Source organism: Coptis chinensis, chromosome 8 (genome assembly GCF_015680905.1).
Source record: "Coptis chinensis isolate HL-2020 chromosome 8, ASM1568090v1, whole genome shotgun sequence".
Lineage (NCBI taxonomy): Eukaryota > Viridiplantae > Streptophyta > Magnoliopsida > Ranunculales > Ranunculaceae > Coptis > Coptis chinensis.
Window position 1 is genome coordinate 24863930 of NC_141463.1, and position 18207 is coordinate 24882136.

An 18207-nucleotide genomic window follows, 5' to 3' on the forward strand; every position below is an offset into this window, starting at 1 on the left:
TTTGGGGAGAATAAAATTTCTTGCCCAATATGTATGTAGAGATGACAATACCGAGTGCACTAGTTCCAGTCTACCTGCCTTTGATAGTGATTTGTTCTTCCAGTTGCTTATTCTTTCCGTGATCTTCTCAACTAATGGCATGCATACTCTGATTCCCAATCTTGTGGCCGTAAGGGGTAATCCCAGATATATTATGGGAGGTTCGACTAGTGTGACTCCAAGCAGATCAGCCACTTGGTTGCTTTTCGATTGCTAGACATGCTACCAAGAAGGATTGAAGTCTTTGAATAATTGATGTGAAGCCCTCACACTCTGTAAACTTTGTAATAACCCCTTTGATGGCTTCTAGAGATCTCATATCTCCCTTGCTAAACAACAAGATATCATCTCATGAAAACGGATGTGAGTGATGCCCAAATCCTTACATTTTGAATGATACTTGAAGTCCCCTTCTAAGACACTTTGCTCTAGTAATCCATTCAAAATCTCCATGACTAAAACAAAGAGATATGGGGATAAAGGGTCTCCTTGTCTCAAACCTTTCTTTCCTTCAAAATACCCTTGGGGAGAGCCATTGACTAGGATTGAAGAGGTTGGTGAGGTGTAACACATTTTGATCCAACCAATGAATTTTTCTGGAAACCTTAGGTGATGCAGCACTCTTTCAATGGTAGCCCAACTAATTGAGTCATATGCCTTCTTTATATCAATTTTCATTGAGCAGCGTTTCGGACCATGGCTTCTAGCATATCCTCTGATCAATTCATGTGCTAACAGAAGATTGTCTTGAATTGTTCTACCTGGGATAAAAGCCGACTGATTCAGGGATACCAACTCAGAGATAATGAGCTGAATCCTATTTGTGAGCACTTTGGATACACATTTGTAGACCACATTACAACATGCAATTGGTCTAAATTCCTCCACCTTTGTAGGTTTTGAAATTTTTGGTATCATACACAAGTGAGTTGAGTTCACTCCTTTATGGATGCAATTCTGAGTGAATACCGAGTGGATAGCTGCAAGAAAGATATCTTTCACACATTCCCAATTCCTTTTGAAAAATTCTGCATTGAACCCATCAGGCCCCGGGGACTTATTGTCTGCCATACTAAAAAGAGCTGCCTTGATTTCCACATCCGTAACATCTTTAGAGAACATCTGAGCATCATCTTGTTGTACAACATTCCTAAAATGTAACAATTCAAGGAAATTCGGAGTGCACAAGGCTTGAGAAGGAGAACCGATTAGGGTTTTGTAATAAGATACAAAAGCATTGCTCACAAGTTCATGTCCTTCTATTCTATTCCCAGTATTATCACTTAGGCACCATATCAGTTTCCGTCCTTTCTTCTCCTTCATTGCATTGTGAAAATACGCATTACACCTCTCCCCATAAGTCAACCAGTCTGTATACGTTCGCTGTTGAAAATTTGCACACTCCATGTCAATAAAATCACATAACACTTGTTTAGCTGTTCTCTCCTTTGCCATGAGTTGCATATCTAGCGGTTGGCTTTGAATCTCCTTCTGAATGTTTCTCAGTTCCACACGAGCTGCTGCTGTTTTCTTATAGAGATCAGAACAATGATGCCTAGCCCAACCTTTCAGTTTATTCTTAAGCAATCTGAGTTTCTGTGACAAGATATATAAAGGACTGCCACCTACATCCAATCCCCATGTCACAGTTAACAGCTCCTTGAAGTCTGAGTGCAACATCCAAAAATTGCACATTCTAAAAGGAATGTTCAGTTTTATCAATTCCAGAACTGTAAGCATGATTGGCGAATGATCAGAGATATCAAAGGTGAGGAATTCAGCAAAAGAATAGCTAAATTGATTACTCCATAAACAGTTTACCACACATCTATCTATCTTGGAATACTTCCTTGCAGCGCCATCACCAAAATTGGTCCAAGTGTAGTAGTTTCCTGTTGTATTCAACTCGTATAGACCTGCAGAGTTAAGGCAGCTAGCAAATGGTTGAGTGTCCCTTGGATGAACTGCAGCTCCCACCCTTTCAAATGAGTATAGCACACAGTTAAAATCGCCCAACAAGCACCAGGCTCCATTTAAACTCCTGTGAATACTATCAATTGAGTTCCAAAGAGAAACTCTTTCATTCCTATTATTACTACCATATATGATTGATAAGAAAAGGCTCTTATTCATGGGAAGTATCTGAACATGGCAGTGGATCATCTGATCAGTTTCCAAAAGCTTTGTCACTGACACAAAATTTGGGTCCCAAGCTACCCATATTCTTCCACTCGGGTTCGAACCATAATTGTTTTCGATAGGCCATAAAGGGCAGCAAATACTGCTAATGCTATGGAAACGATTTGCCCTTACTTTTGTTTCTAATAACCCAAACAAAACCATTTTACTCTCCAGTCTAAACTTATTTATCTCCTTTGCTTTATTGATGTCGTTCAGTCCCCTCACATTCCATACACACATCTTCATCTATGATTTGTATTGTTTTTGTTTCCCGACCCTTTCGGCCTGCCTTTGTTCTTTTTCTGTGTTCCTTTCTTGGGTTGGGTCTGGCTCAGTTGTTGTTTTGCTTTTGTTTCCCATTCTTCTGAGCCCTTGTTTCCACCATACTCTGAGAACTAAGTACCCCACTTGGTTGTTCTCTTTCCTTGTGCTCTGTAAAGATTTCTTCATTATTCTCTGATATGTCATCCTCCATATCACTGTCACTCTCATCTGCAAGTTCAAAAATCCCATGTTCTTGACAGTACTGTTTCTCAATGATCCCCTGATTTGTTTGCAGTGGACTTTTCTGATTCCTTTGTCCTCCTGTACTGCGTGGCCTCCCCGTTACCTTTTCTATAGATTTCCCTTTCCTCCACTGAATTATTGGTATGTTGTCTCCCTCTTCTGCATTTTCATCTTGTATGCATTGGAATTCATTGTAGACTTCTATTTCTAAACATTGAGGTGTAGTCGCCACCGGTACAATAGTCTCTACGATATTTTCTGGTACATGCTCTGTGCATTCCATATCATTTGGTGGAAGTTCTGTCCTGGTTTCTTCATATACTTGTGATCCATCATCAGACAGTGTATCCTCTTGAGCAGTTTTGCCATTTGTGTTTACGTCTGCCATCACTGTGTTCTGATTTGCATTTTCTTTCTCTACCATAGTCCCTCTGACCGTGGTGTCTGCCCTGACCATAACCATCTGTGTTCCATTCTCTGCTCTCTGTTGGTTTACATTTCCACTAGTACTTCCATGCTCCACTGTTGTACGAGCAACCCAAGTCTGTGTCGTCCTCTTATTGCATTTAGAAGTGTTATGCCCAAAAATCTTGCATTTCTCGCAAGACGATGGTTTCCATGTGTATTCTACTCCAACCACCACTTCTCTTTCCTCAACCTTTAGCTTGACCGTCGGTTCATACTTATGATTTACCGGAATCTCAACACATATTCTTGCAAAGGAAAGTCTTTTCCTTTTCGCTGTAGCTTCATCCATGAACATAGGTCCCCCAACTAAGCTTGCCACATAAGAGATCCCATCTAGTGTCCACATCTCTTTTGGTACATCATTAAGCTTAACCCAGATTGGAACTGTAGCAATCTTACTCCTATATTTTTCTATCTCAACTGTCCAAGGTTTAAGAACAAAAACACGACCTGCAATGAACACCGCCCAAAATTTCAAGAATCGTTTTTCTATCCTCACCACTTGAAAAACTAATATAGAACAGCTCCTTATCAGTTGTGATTTCGAAAGAAGCTTTCAATTTCCAGTTTTTTGTAAGAAATTCCTTTACCATTGGAAAGGAGAGGCGTTTTTCTAGAAAATATCCAATTAAGTAGTCTTTCCATTGAGTTTTACCTTGATTGATTATATTCTGAGGCACTTGAGCAACTCCGTCTTGCATAACAGGAGTAAAACTCTTCAAGGCAGTATTTGTGAGTGCTGATGGGCCTTTAAATAAAGAACTCCATGGAGAGGCAGTCATTACCGTAGCATTGACAACAGGAGGAGCTTGAGAGATATCCATTGTATGTCGATTGGAAGCTGGTTTCAAGTTGCCTGAAGCAGATCTATCTCTTTCTTCCTTGGTTTGTGGATGCTTTTACCCGAAAAGGAAGGTTTTGGAGGGAAAGAAAGGATAAGAAAAACTGCTACCGAAAGTTTTGAACTAAAGAAAGAAAGTTAGGTACACAGGATCAAGAATGTGTCATAACACTAAGTTACTCCCATTCTTTCACTAAAGGTCCCCATAGTTAAACACGAACTTTTCTCTCGTTAGAGCTGAGCTCTAAAGTCTAAATACACATGTGTTCTAGGTTTTAAAAGAGATTTAATAAAATTGGAATCTGATTAACCACGTTCCAAATACGTGGCATAATATTCTAGTATAAAGACGCTAATAAGTGATACGACCACGTGTCACGTTATAGTGTGTAGAAAAACAAAACAACTACCTAATCCATACAATCATCTATATAACAAATTAGGGTGGTGTGGGGCTAGCGCAGGGAATCGGGTCGGGTAGACCCGAATCTGACCCGACCTGATTACTGAATATATTGGGTTCAGGTCGATTTTCATATCCGTTTATATATTTGGACGGATTCGGATTCGGGTATGTCGGGTTCGGATTCGGATTCGGATATCATTTTTGGGTTTTTTTTTTATTTTTAGTGTTATCCGATCGGGTTAGTCGGGTTTGGGTTCGGATACTGTGAAATTATTCGGTTTCGGATTTGGATATAGCCATATCCGACCCGATCCCTGCTAGGGGTGTTCATGGGTCAGTTCTTATCGGTTTCGGTTCTGGGTCTATTTTTAGCGGTTCCTATCGGGTTCGGTTCTTTCAGGTTTTTTCTTATATTTTGAAAACCTGGACCTATACCCATTAATTAAGTCGGTTCCGATTCCGGTTTCGGTTCTTTATCGGGTTATATATTTTTATTGCTAAAATTATTTTTTTTAGTTATATAACCGATATAAAAGTTGGTTTACGGCGACTATAACACTTGTCATCGATATTTTTGTCCTCTCATAAGAAGTAATGGTCCTAAATTCAATAATAATATTTGCAAGTTATCTAAAAATTTTAAATACATTCTCATACATTATACGCATGTATATATTTTAAATCAAACATATGTATATTATACTATACGTAATGCGTCATATATAGAATAAATACCACACGTACTACAATTGTTAGTTAGCATTGCACGTATTCGTTATCTAATATATATACATGTAATATATTCAAGCACGTACACGTTCATGCATTAGTTAATACTAGCAAAATACACGTGCTCTGCACATGAACGATACACAAAACTTATTGAAGAGAATGTGAACATAGTTATCAAGAAGAGAGTTAAGCTGCTCCATATTTAACTATAGTGCCTTCTGCGAAATTTTCATAGCTCGTGTCCTTTTTACACCTCAACGCCCAAAGTTTGTACAGCTGGAGTGGATTCAGATTTAATCCATATTTTAAGAGATCCTTGCTCCACTGCACTCTAAATACCCTGAAGGATGACCCAACATTCACCAAGTAACTTGTACTCTCTGGCAACCTGCAAGTAGGTGCTCGCATAACCCGCCCCTCATTCCTGTATATCACCCATGCACCAGCTGGTCTTAGGTTACCTAATGATGCCCTATCCGATTTTTTTTCAAAGCTACTTGGCAGCTTGATCTCCATCCTGATAACTTGGGGTGTAGTTCATTTAGTAATCCTAATTGGCCGAGACCTAGCAAAAGTACATGTGTGTTTCACATGATTATAATTTTGTGAAGTATGCAAGGGTTCCAAACTAATACAAATGATTACTGTAGCGAGGGTGATTTTTTTTTTGGTAATGTTGTAAATGTGCAGGTAACCAGAGCAATACATTGAAATGATTTCACTGATATAATTTTTTAGTAGACTATTTCACTAATTTATTAATTAATGCAATGAAGAAAAGGAACCTCTTATAATAAGCAATTACTTTTGACATAAGAAGTAGCCAAATCAAAATTTCAGTATGCTTCTTATAAAGGTACCAAATTATCATAAAACACATATAAAAAAATGGTTATTGTGAAAATAAGTAGAAACCCTAACGGCTCTATATTGAAATTAAGGACAGCCCAGAACATCATTATGTCCGGGGTGGAGATATCAGTAGTTTGGAGGTAGAACGCTTTTCATATCAAACCCCCCTTGTGCTTGAAGCATTAGTGCTGATGTGACCGAATGAACTGTGGGAGAGTCACCCTGTGCCTTTGTGAGATTGAAACCAGAAGTAGATAAATAAAAAATGCTTGTAATCTGGCCAAAGACATCACTGAATTTGTAAAGCGAAGACACTAACTTATTGGGTTCCAAACAGTATGGTCTTTGGTACCTTGTCCAAGACTGCGACAGGATAGATGCATGGAGAGACTACGTCAGGATAGATGCATGCGACGAAAGCAGCGATTCGATTGTAGTGCAATTCAAATTTTGGCCGATGTGAAGTACATAGTTGGATTGTGTTTATAATATAACCCTTTGACCCTCAACATCTTATTTGGAAATTTGAAAGACGATAAGTTGTAAAGGATTGTTACAACTTATAACCATGATTAAATTGATTTTTAGGATGAACACGAATTGCTACAAATGCCTGACTGTTATTAGTAGTCAAGGAGTGTTATTGGTAGTCTGACAGAGTGAGTGACTCCCTTTTTGCTAACTCATTGCTAAAAGGTAAAACATGCAGATTCTTGTTAAAACAATGTCAAAAAGTAAAACATGCAATTCATTATGAATTCTGATGATATATCTTTGCAGAAGTGGTGGCGTCAATTACTACATCATACAAATATCAATTCTGCTGATGTGTAATATCTTCTGCTGTCTGTAAGTTAGATTCTGCTGATGTGTGGCTGCACTAATGCATTCTGCTTTTGTCCTTGATCACAACATCAATTCTATGAAATTTTTGCATACAAAAGCAGTTTTAAAAATAGAAACATGATATATACCATACTCCTGGGTAAAGAAAATTTAAGATGTCCATTCGATCAATCTCTTACATAATTTTACATTTTTAATCTTTTGAGGAGATCTCTCACGGATTTATAATTTCTCCGGCTTTCAGCGTCATCTTTAGCAATCTTGCACAACACCATGTTATCGGCCTGTATAGAAACAAAATAAATAGTAAGATTAGCTACAACTAATGAAGAAATGGATGAGGTCCACCTACATTCCTAACAAATAGTCACAATTCTAGTTTGGAATAAAATTACCCTTCTTTGATTCAGTTCAAAAATCTGCTTGTACAAACATGTCAATAAATAAGTAATACCTATGTCAGAAGCAACTAAGAAAGTGATGCGAGACGGTTTAGCATATGCATATGCTCATTAAACAGTAGTATGGTTGAAAATGCTCCAATCAAACCACTTTGGAATATGAAAGTAGGTATCGGCTAATGAATCAGTCTCAAAACATTAAAAGATTATGAAAAATTGTTGTACTGAATGTAAATTTTCTTACCACCATTCCTGATCCACTTGTACTATATATTCATGCATAATCCAATCTGTCCTTTCATCACGACCAGGCCTCCCTCTATAAAAGCTGAAGGGCTTCTTGTACCCGACATTCCCATTTTTGTCGTAAATTTTTGCACTACTTTCCGTAATCTTCCAATATCTACCTTCACCGGCCAAAGCACTAACAACAGTTTCAAAAGGAAATAAGTGATAAAATTCTTTTTTGTTTTTAATAGGTAAATAATCGACGAAGTGCTAATGGAAATTGTCGATGTCTTGGTGTGAAAAAGTATAATGTGTTCTTTTTCCTCCCCTGTCACTTGGATCTCTCTACAAATTAACATGACACAATTTTTAATAAAAATTGTATATAGACTTTATGTTTTTTGTTATTTGTCAAAAATCATTCACCTAGAGGCTGCAGGAAGGTTTATTCCTCCTCATGGCTCATTGGTGATTGGTCTAAATTGTGTGCAGATGATTTTTTTTTCCTAGTTCCCCTTCGTATTGTTTAGTTAGATAATTGAAAGTTCTAAACAATTGAAATACCATTTTTTTTTTTGCATTAATGATTGATTCAAAGTTAAGTGTCCAACAGTTTCAATTGGAAGCGTCCAGTTGTTACATGTGGTCGCTCTGATTCAATAGGGGATACAGATTCCATTGGAAGCCTTCAGTTTGTAGCCAAAAATATATGAACTCGTCCATATGAAGGGGAACTTGTGATTCAACGAAATGAAGCATGAGTGATAAAATTACCAAAGAAGCAAAATTCATCTCCTCCAACAAATATAGTGTCCAAAAGTTCAAAGAAATAGGTCTTACTTGGTGAAAATAAAAAGTCATATACCTTGACTATCCATAGTCATATTATGCTAAAAACTATGCTTGCTCCTCAAAGAGGTTGTTACCGCGTTTAAGGTGAATATATCATAGATATCCTATATATGCAATAACATTTCGTCCATCTTACAATTGTGAGTTATGGTTAATCTCTACAAATGACCATGTTATTTATGTTTCACTACCCATAGTTAATCAGGTGCAATATTAAACTAATGGTCATGCTTCTTTTCAGGTGTGCAATGTTTTATCCTATCCTATCTATCAATGGTGTCGCCAGTAACATGTGATGAATTTAAAGGAAATAGAAGAATGCATGCATGCTTTGGACCATACCATTAAAAAAATCGGTTACCACCCCCTTACATAAATTCAAAATTACGGTGAACGTGGCATTAAATCTACGTAAGAATACATACAGTTTTGATAAAGAAACTTTTGAATAAAAAAATTTTGAAGCCCTATTTGAAGCTCATACATATAGTAAACATTCACCTAACTAACCTAAGGATCATCTCAATGTAAATGGGAGAAAAAAAATCTACCTCAGTTGACCTCTCTCCATTTGGACATGAGTCGAGCGACCCAAAAACACAAAAGTGATTACTATAGGAAGATGATGGGAGAAAGTGGTTCCTCTACATACCTGTCAACACGTCATAATAACCAATCTACTGTCAGAACCAAAAACGGAATTGATGAAACCACGAGCTAAATCAAGAACACACCATATTCAATCAGCATGAATTAAGAGCTAACCCAACAATCTAAAGGTTCTGCTATAAACAAATTTGAGAGCACGGATTTGAAATGAAGACCATCATCTTTGTAACTATTATAATCATGCTAAAGTAGTGATGTTGTAACCTTAATCCTCCGTATTGTCATATATACTGAAAAACAACATAACAACCTTGATCGTTATGATTTTTTCTATGCAACACAAAAGCTTAAATTTCCAATTGAAACATATGCTAAAAGTTCCAAAAGTAATCAACAACATTAATGAGAAACCTTTTAACGACAGATTATCTCATCCCACAACTCACAATTTCATTTTCCATTGAATTTAAGGAGTAGTAGTTTGTCCTCGAAAATAAATCCAAGGTTCATTATAACAGGGTCTTCCTAAAGATAAAAATAATATACCATAGCGATTCTAACGCAATAATGCTCCCCACGCCCCTACTCCTGGAATTCCCACTTTGGTTTGGTCTTCCATGATGAATAAATACATATAATTTCCATTCAAAGGCAAATTGAACAAACCATATATATGTAATATAATATCACAATATATTTCTATAGTAGAGAAGGTGAATAAAGATTTTACCAAGCAATGATAAATAGCTCCTTGCCAATTCAGATAGAACTTACAGCTCAGCGCTTTCCATCATCACCTCCAAGTTTGGGACCCTTTGATGCAGCACCACCCTTGGGCACTTTACTCTGAGTCTTCTGTTACTTGGCCATCACCTCAGCTTTCTTTGCTTTATTTTTCATCCTTTGTCTTCTTTATCCTCTCTTTGATTTCACTGTCCCCCAAAACAAAATAATGGTTAGAAAAAAAAAAAATTAAAAAAAAGGCTTGGAAGTTGAATACAACATTGTGCACATGCTCATAACAGCAAAAGACAAATTCCTCCTAGCCATCATCAAAGAAAGGAGAAAAACAGCTTACCAAGAGCGGCTTCACGGGTTGCATCAGGAGTTTCAGTCTTCTCAGTTCTTTTCTTCTGGATAACCTCCAAGGTAGCACCAACAATAGACCTAGAGTATGGTTTCCTTGTGGTGCGACGCCTTGTCTTTACAGCATCTGCAGCAATGTCTTGCCATGCGTACGAAATAAGACAAAAAACTTAAAATCAACCATGAAGACATGCATGGCCAATAACACCAATGACAGGGCAAGAAGAAAAATATAAACTCACCTTATGATGTTGCTTCATATACATGGCCGTCCAGGTAAGCTTTGAAGGCTTGAGGCGGTTGTGGAAGTACCTCTTGCATTTTGAAATTAAATAGAGGAAAACCTGAGGGCATGAAAGAAGAACAGTTTACTTGAAAGGTTTGGAAAATGAGATTGCCACGTAAACTACAACCATACATGAACGAAACTGTGTAAAAATTACTACCATAACTTACCTGAGAATCAGCGCACACAAATCTGATACCCCTGCCAGGATATATCTTAACACCACTGAAACGACAGAGTTCAGTCCTGAAAAGAATTCAAAGTCATTATCAGGATTCAGGAGCTAACCAAAGAAATAAAACCATGCAAAAAAATAAATAAATAAAAAATAAATAAATAAAAATTGAAGTACCAAAGTTCATGCCTTATCCAGTTGATACATGAACATTAGGGTGTTTAGAGTTAGTTTGGATATTACTCAACTATGCCTCTGACTCCATAACTTGAAGAGTTAAAACTTATAATCAATTTAGTAGGAAGTTGAACACCAGATAAGTTGTAACATAACAATAGACTCACGAAGTCTAGAAATGAACCGATTAGACCCTCCAACAATTGCAACTTTTTTGAGTTAATACCCAAAACGGCTTTAAAATTTCTTGAAAAAACCCATGAAATACCCAAATACCAATAACCATTTTCAGAAACCTCTACTAACCATCATCTCCGTCGTTGATCATCATGTATGTAATTTGGGGATTGCAATGAGCTTTGATATCTCTAATCCTCATGCTTCTCTAATTCTTTTTGAAAATCGCAGATTTAACAGACTCAAAACTAAAGGAAGAAAACGTAAGCAATCAAATAAAATTTGTAAGAACATATGTCGAAGACTCCTATGGAGTTGTTATTGGCAAATCCCACAACATAATATAGTTGTTTCATAACACGGCAAATCCCACAACATAATAGTTAATTAAGCAATAGTTGTAGCATGTGCTATAGGCAAAATAGACTGAAGTGAGTAACCCGTCAGAAACAAATAGTAGTAGAACTCGAGAAATATTAACAACACGTGCGATGTCCCCTCTCCTTAACGTTATTACACCTCTGATGATATGATATGGCTTCAATACAACCAAACAACAAAACTATTGTACGAAAGAAGTAACATACTTGTGAGGAAATAGCTTGGGTCATTGTATATTTAGTTTCAGTCTTGAAGTGCCTCCACAAAAACTTGCATTGAACTGGTGTAATCAGCACATCCTTTGGGGAGACCTAAGAAAAATTTTCTTTAACACAATACTTAGGAACTATTACCTAAAGACAAAAACATAGAAGGAAAGAATATAATACCTCTTCCCATATGTTTGAGGCAAGCGGATATGTAGAGATTCCTACACTGCTCTGTTGAGACCCAGGAACAGAAACAATTCCATCCATTAGAGAAGAAAATAGTACATTCTCAATCTTATCTGATTTGTCTTCCAAGCGTAATGCAGCCATTACAAACAAAATCTTCAAGGACTGCAACACATTAATACTAATTTGGCGACCGTTACAACAAAATCACATGCAGATGATTATGAAGCTCAAAATCTTGTGCTTAAAGGTATAAAATAGTATTTAGAATAGTAATACCGTAGCACGTGCATCTTTTGTTATTTTCCTAATGTCTTCCTTCCCAGTCCAAACCCTTGGCATTGAATCATTGTCATGACTGAACACTGTTGAAAACCAAAACGTAAAAAAAGATGGTTAAAAACAAAATAAAGGAAAGTTGAAGTAGATACAAAGTTTATAGGATGAAAATAGGTACCTATCCTACATTCGGATCAACACCTTCCCAGCTTCTTCTTTTGCTTTTTTCTCCACAAGACTTCTCGCGAATTGCCGTAGATCCAGAACCATTCCATTATAAGTTGCTTGGTCCAACTCAAAACCAGAGAGGGAAGTTGAGAACTTTGGAAGAGCAGACTCAGTTTCACATCGAAGTAATCTTCTAATTGATGCCCAAGTGTCTCGACCAAAAACATCTAATAGGGATTCCACGGGTTCAATGAGTGCTTCACTGAGTTGTTTCTACAAATCATAAAAGCATCATTGATGAATTTTCAGTTCAAAGTAGCAGGTGTATCAAGGACGATATTTCTACGGGTTCAACATGCTTTAATTGGAGTGATTACAAAAATGAAATCTTAGGTACAACACCTAATATTTGGCTTTCAACTCTAACAATTAATTTCTCACTACAGACAGATGTTGCATGTGCTTCTATATCACGTCGAAGTTTTTCTCTGACTTTTGTAGGATCCCAGTTGGTCTGTTGTATGGCAGTATCTGGAAATCAAAACACACATGAGCTGGGTATTAAGCATGAATATCGGCAACACAACAAACATAATTTAATACTTCAAAGGAAACTTTTTCAATTGGACATCACAACTCATGGTTGTAAAGAAGTTTGTCAACTATCTATAGCCCAAGAATGACCATTATAAGTTACCATATTAGATAACTGTAGATTTGAGTTAAGCCCACCTGCAGCTCCTTTATCAAATTCAGACATGCAAGATCAAGGCATTAACCCCTAACCGATCACAACAAATGGTTCTCCTTTGTTAAATGAATTTTCTAGTCCTTTCTTAAAATGCTCAAAAGCTCTAGACCTTAGATGCCCCAACATGCACTGGTGAGTAGGCTGCACATACTGCACAATACATAAACAGCAGTTATTATAGGAAAGACAACTTTAAGCTATAATGCACAAATACTTATTAACATGCACACAAACCTTATGCGTTATTTTTTTTTCTTTAACTGACAAACACGTTTTTATATTGAGTTCCCGTAGAGCCACAAGTAACACAAATCTTATTTACTCAGCAATACAAATATAAAAATGACAGAACTCATGTCATTTTACTCTTGATGATAAAAGCGAAGATCACAATGCTGAAGTTGGCTGAAAACTAATAAAATGTTGAACTATTGCCAATGACCACGTCATATCCTGTTGCATCCATAACTCAATTCCGACTCCTTTAAATGACTCCTTGTCTCCCTCCCTATAACTGGACACAGTTGATTTTTATAACACATCAATTTTTTATGATACTGGTTTAAGTAACTTACTTTCTTTACTAACCTTAAATTTGTAATTTGCACTTTGGAAGTATGGTTTCAAACATGAATCCGAATAGATCTTCTATTCTGCTCTTGGGTTTAGGGTTTCTATTATGCTCTAATAATAATCGGCAGTAGAGAGACAATCAGGTATGTTATTTTTTTTTGTGGCTTTTAGTTTGAGGGAGAGCAAATTAGGGGAGATTTGGGAGAGAGAAGAAGAAAAGAGACGGTTGGTTTCTCCCATTTAATTTCGGTATAAAAGGTAATTATTTGGACAATTAATGAAAGGTAAGTCGCGAACAATTAAATAGTGGCGTGCAGTTGATTTCCGACCTGAATTTACACATACGTCCTTAAGTTTCTATGTAATTTTAAGGGTATAGATGGTAGTAAATTTTGAAATGACGAAACAGTCCTTTTTAAAGGCATTGAATAATTGATTTTAATATTTTATCAAAGATATTTCATGGTAGAAAAAAAACTGGTCAAATTTAAATGTCCATATTAATTATGGTATACTCTACTAATTGAGATAGACAGTGCATTAGTTAATTCATAGTATATGACCATACATATAGACGTAGACATGTAAACATTATTATTAATATTTATAATACACATATTTAATGTAATATTATAAAATATGCATTTAATAACATACATTCACTATTATGCTAAATGTTATATATATTTAGTATAATTTTACACATAACAAATATAGACTATATATAATAATAATGTTTGGGGTTGTTTTTATTTAGTGTAATATAATACTAAATTTTATATATCAAAATCAAACTAATCGGTTTTGGTTTCGGTTCGGGTACCTATCAGTTTTTTACTATTCGGTTCTAACGATTTCAGTTCTTTATCGGGTCGGTTATTGAAGACCCACTTTAAATAGGTCTAACATTTTAAGACCCAGACCCGCTATAAATGGTTCCGATTCCGGTTCGAGTTCGGATAATTGGGTACCCATACACACCCCTAATCCCTGCCCTATGTGGGGCCCCTAATTTGTTAATATAGAAACCAACCCTAACCTTTGGATCTACTTATAATGCTTATGACGTGGTAGATCTTAAGGCTTATGGGGCATGAACAATATAATAAATGGCAACAAGAGTACTGGATGAAGTCAACAAATGCGGCTGGGCTTTTTGGGTGGGCAGTGGAGATTTTTTTGTCGTGCTTCTACTGGGGTTTTTTAGTGGCGTACGACACCCCAATCCCTAACTTTTGGATTTTCCAAGAGTGCAGCTGGGCTATATTTGGACTGGGCTTCGGTAGCAATTCGGATGGGTTTTGTGGGACAAATGCAATTTATTACTAGTTTAAGTTATTTATTTTTATGATTGGTCAGACCTTTACTCAAAATTGAGTTCCGCATGAAATTCTGATCAGAACGCATATAATATAATCAAGAGAGAAGATGTTGGGGATTGTTAGGCGTACAGTTGGATCTGATGCTTCTTTGGTAATGATTTTGATTGATAGCTCATATTGTGTTTTTAATCATGGCTTTGCTTAATTTTGTTAGAATTTGTTACTCGAGATGAAATTCACGAGTTTATTGTAGTTTTATGATGAAGGATGTCAATTGTCGATTTCTGATTTTCAATTTAGAATTCAACTCAAATTGTTGAAGAAGAAATGCATGATTTTGATTTGTTTCCAACTTAAACAAGACACGAAACGAGCTGATCCCAGCTGAAGATGTGTGTGGATTTTGTAATGTAGTCACCAGCCAGGACAGTGGTTAACGTGAACTACCTTTTATGCTCTAGTTTTTTGTCTTGAAAAAGCTGTTGTTTGTATTTTGTTGAGGGGACGGGGGATTTTCCTTCAGCATCCTTTAATCTGTAGTTAGTCTCTAGTTATCTATTCCTCAGCAGACGGAGATATGGAGAGGACGATTACTTATAACTAATAATTAATAATGTAAGCGACACAATAAAAACTTTAACTGATGTTTAGTTTGAATGAGTATTTAGCATTTGACGAAACAAATATTTGGTTTGCTCCTGTATTTAACTGATGTTCCCTGGCAGTTGGAGGTTATTTATCATTTATGATTACTTTGCTTATGGACTTTTGTGAAAAATGTTCTGTCTATGTAGAGAGCAGCTCTGCTTCGTCATTACGGTGAGAGGTGTAGCACAGTTTGTAAATCCTTTAGCACCCTGGCTGCAAGTACCTCAAGTACTCCACAACCTCCTCTCCCTCCCCCTCCCCCACCAACTGAGAAAACGCATTTTGGCAGCTTGAAAGACGAAGACCGTATCTTCACTAATCTTTATGGGTTGCATGATCCTTTCCTTAAAGGTGCTATGAAAAGAGGTGACTGGTATAGAACCAAAGACATAGTAATCAAGGGAGCTGATTGGATTGTCAATGAAATGAAGAAATCTGGTCTTCGTGGGCGTGGTGGTGCTGGTTTTCCTTCTGGTCTTAAGTGGTCTTTCATGCCAAAGGTGTCTGATGGCCGCCCTTCTTATCTTGTTGTCAATGCTGATGAGAGTGAGCCAGGTACATGTAAGGATAGGGAAATCATGAGGCACGACCCACACAAACTATTAGAAGGATGCTTGATTGCTGGGGTGGGCATGAGGGCAACTGCTGCTTACATTTATATAAGGGGAGAATATGTAAATGAGCGTCTAAACCTTGAGAAGGCCAGGAAAGAAGCTTATGAAGCTGGACTTTTGGGGAAGAATGCATGTGGATCTGGTTATGATTTTGATGTTCATATCCATTACGGTGCTGGTGCTTACATTTGTGGTGAAGAGACAGCACTGTTGGAGAGTCTCGAAGGGAAACAAGGGAAACCAAGGCTGAAGCCTCCTTTCCCAGCTAATGCAGGGCTATATGGCTGTCCCACCACAGTTACAAATGTTGAGACTGTTGCTGTTTCTCCTACAATTTTAAGGCGAGGGCCTGAGTGGTTTGCCAGTTTTGGAAGGAAAAACAATTCTGGGACCAAGCTGTTTTGTATCTCAGGTCATGTTAACAAGCCTTGCACAGTTGAAGAGGAGATGAGTATACCATTGAAGGAGTTGCTAGAGAGACACTGCGGTGGAGTTAGAGGTGGATGGGACAATTTACTTGCAGTAATACCAGGAGGTTCATCTGTCCCACTGCTTCCTAAGCACATATGCGACGATGTACTTATGGACTACGATGCTCTCAAGGCGGTTACATCTGGGCTGGGAACTGCTGCAGTTATTGTGATGGACAAGTCGACAGATGTTGTGGATGCAATTGCAAGGCTTTCTTATTTTTACAAGCATGAGAGCTGTGGGCAGTGTACGCCTTGCAGAGAGGGGACAGGATGGCTTTGGATGATCATGGAAAGATTGAAGGTCGGGAATGCAAAACTGGAGGAGATTGACATGCTTCAGGAAGTTACTAAGCAAATTGAAGGGCACACCATCTGTGCATTAGGCGACGCTGCTGCTTGGCCTGTGCAGGGTCTCATCAGACATTTTAGACCTGAGCTTGAAAGGAGGATCAAGGAGCGTGCAGACAGAGAATTATTAGAGGCTGCTGCTTGAGTCATGCACCAAGGTTTGTTCTTGACATCCTGACCTTTCCTTTAACTACAAGAACATGCTTTATTTCCTCCATATCTAGTTTGAGACAGTGAGATCAAGGCTAAAATATCACTTCAATCGCCATCCCGTCACTTCATAATTAAAATGTGGGAATTTAGGAATAAGATGAGGCACATAAGTGTGTTTCCCTTTCCCAACCTTTCACGATGGAAAGATAGCAAACCACCTATTCTATCAAGTTCATATGGGAAGTTCCAAAAAAAACAAACAAACTTGTATTCAAGTATTTAACCTGTGATTTTAGAACAAAAGTGTATTTTTCTTTCAGATGTGCAATATGTTTGAGAACTGTGATATAACTTTTCTTTAATGGTGATATTCTTATAGTGTTTAAATTAGTAAGCAGATGATGAAGAAGACGAAATCTGCACTATTGAGTTTTCTTTTTCATTTTCACTGATTTTTTTTTCCTTCTTTTTTCTTCAAAAGGTTAAGGTGTTTTACACTTTTACTCGTTCTACTGCCATAAAATTTTTGTAGTTAAGGGAGAGTAGAGCGAGATGGGAAGAAGAAAAGAATGGGAGGAGAAAGAAACAAAAAAAAAAAAAAACGGTTGGTAGACGTGGCGTTCCGCCACATGCACAGCATATTCTATCACATAGGAAATTTTATCTACTGGTTGATTCTGATATTTTGAATTTTTAGACCTGCATTGGCTTTCCGTCTAAGTCGTCAACCATAAAGAATCTTCCTTGCAGATTTTATCTTAATAGTATGTGCAGAGAAAGCTGCACCCCTGAACAGTGAACACTGTTATTTCATGGGTCATTTACTTGTTCATGTTTTGTTCTGCAGGGATATATACCTATCTGGTGGCTATGGTGGAATAAAGTTTTTGAGCAGTTTTTTGTTCGGGGAAAGAGTTGTTTCCATGTACTGAATATTTCTTTCAGAAACTGAATGAATTTAGTCTTGTCTCTACGTTCAAAAGAAGATACCACCATTCCTGTACATTTCAGGAAATAACCATGAATGACTTTGTGTTGTTTACATTTTGGCTACTAGTATGAACTATGATCAATCTTAATATTTTCTAAAGCATGTTAAGATTGGCGTCTTTGACTGAATAACTTGTGTTGATCCATTTCATGTACTTTCCTAATATAGTCTCTTTGCCTGGAGTGATTGAGGTTTATTCACTGGGATGGAGGTAGTTTAAAGTTTAAACAGTTGTGTACATAGTAATA

General features: G+C 37.1%; 1 protein-coding gene and 1 long non-coding RNA gene across 3 annotated transcripts; one reads left to right on the forward strand and one right to left on the reverse strand.

The window, feature by feature from the left end:
• Positions 1 to 11319: 11319 nt before the first annotated feature.
• On the reverse strand, positions 11320 to 12620 carry LOC147480723 (uncharacterized). Of its 2 annotated transcripts, XR_015203515.1 has the most exons (4): positions 12489 to 12620; positions 12097 to 12359; positions 11634 to 11804; positions 11320 to 11555 (listed from the first exon to the last, which is right to left on the reverse strand). It is a non-coding gene; the product is annotated as an uncharacterized LOC147480723 (long non-coding RNA). The 2 variants fall into 2 exon arrangements; XR_015203516.1 differs by lacking the exons at positions 11320 to 11555; positions 11634 to 11804 and adding an exon at positions 11917 to 12004.
• A 1924-nt stretch (positions 12621 to 14544) lies between these two features.
• On the forward strand, positions 14545 to 18061 carry LOC147480724 (NADH dehydrogenase [ubiquinone] flavoprotein 1, mitochondrial-like). Its single transcript, XM_086581173.1, has 3 exons — positions 14545 to 14883; positions 15527 to 16973; positions 17816 to 18061. Exons 1-2 carry the CDS (start codon positions 14839 to 14841, stop codon positions 16958 to 16960), a joined length of 1479 nt encoding a protein of 492 aa, XP_086437299.1. The 5' UTR covers positions 14545 to 14838; the 3' UTR covers positions 16961 to 16973; positions 17816 to 18061.
• Positions 18062 to 18207: the final 146 nt, after the last annotated feature.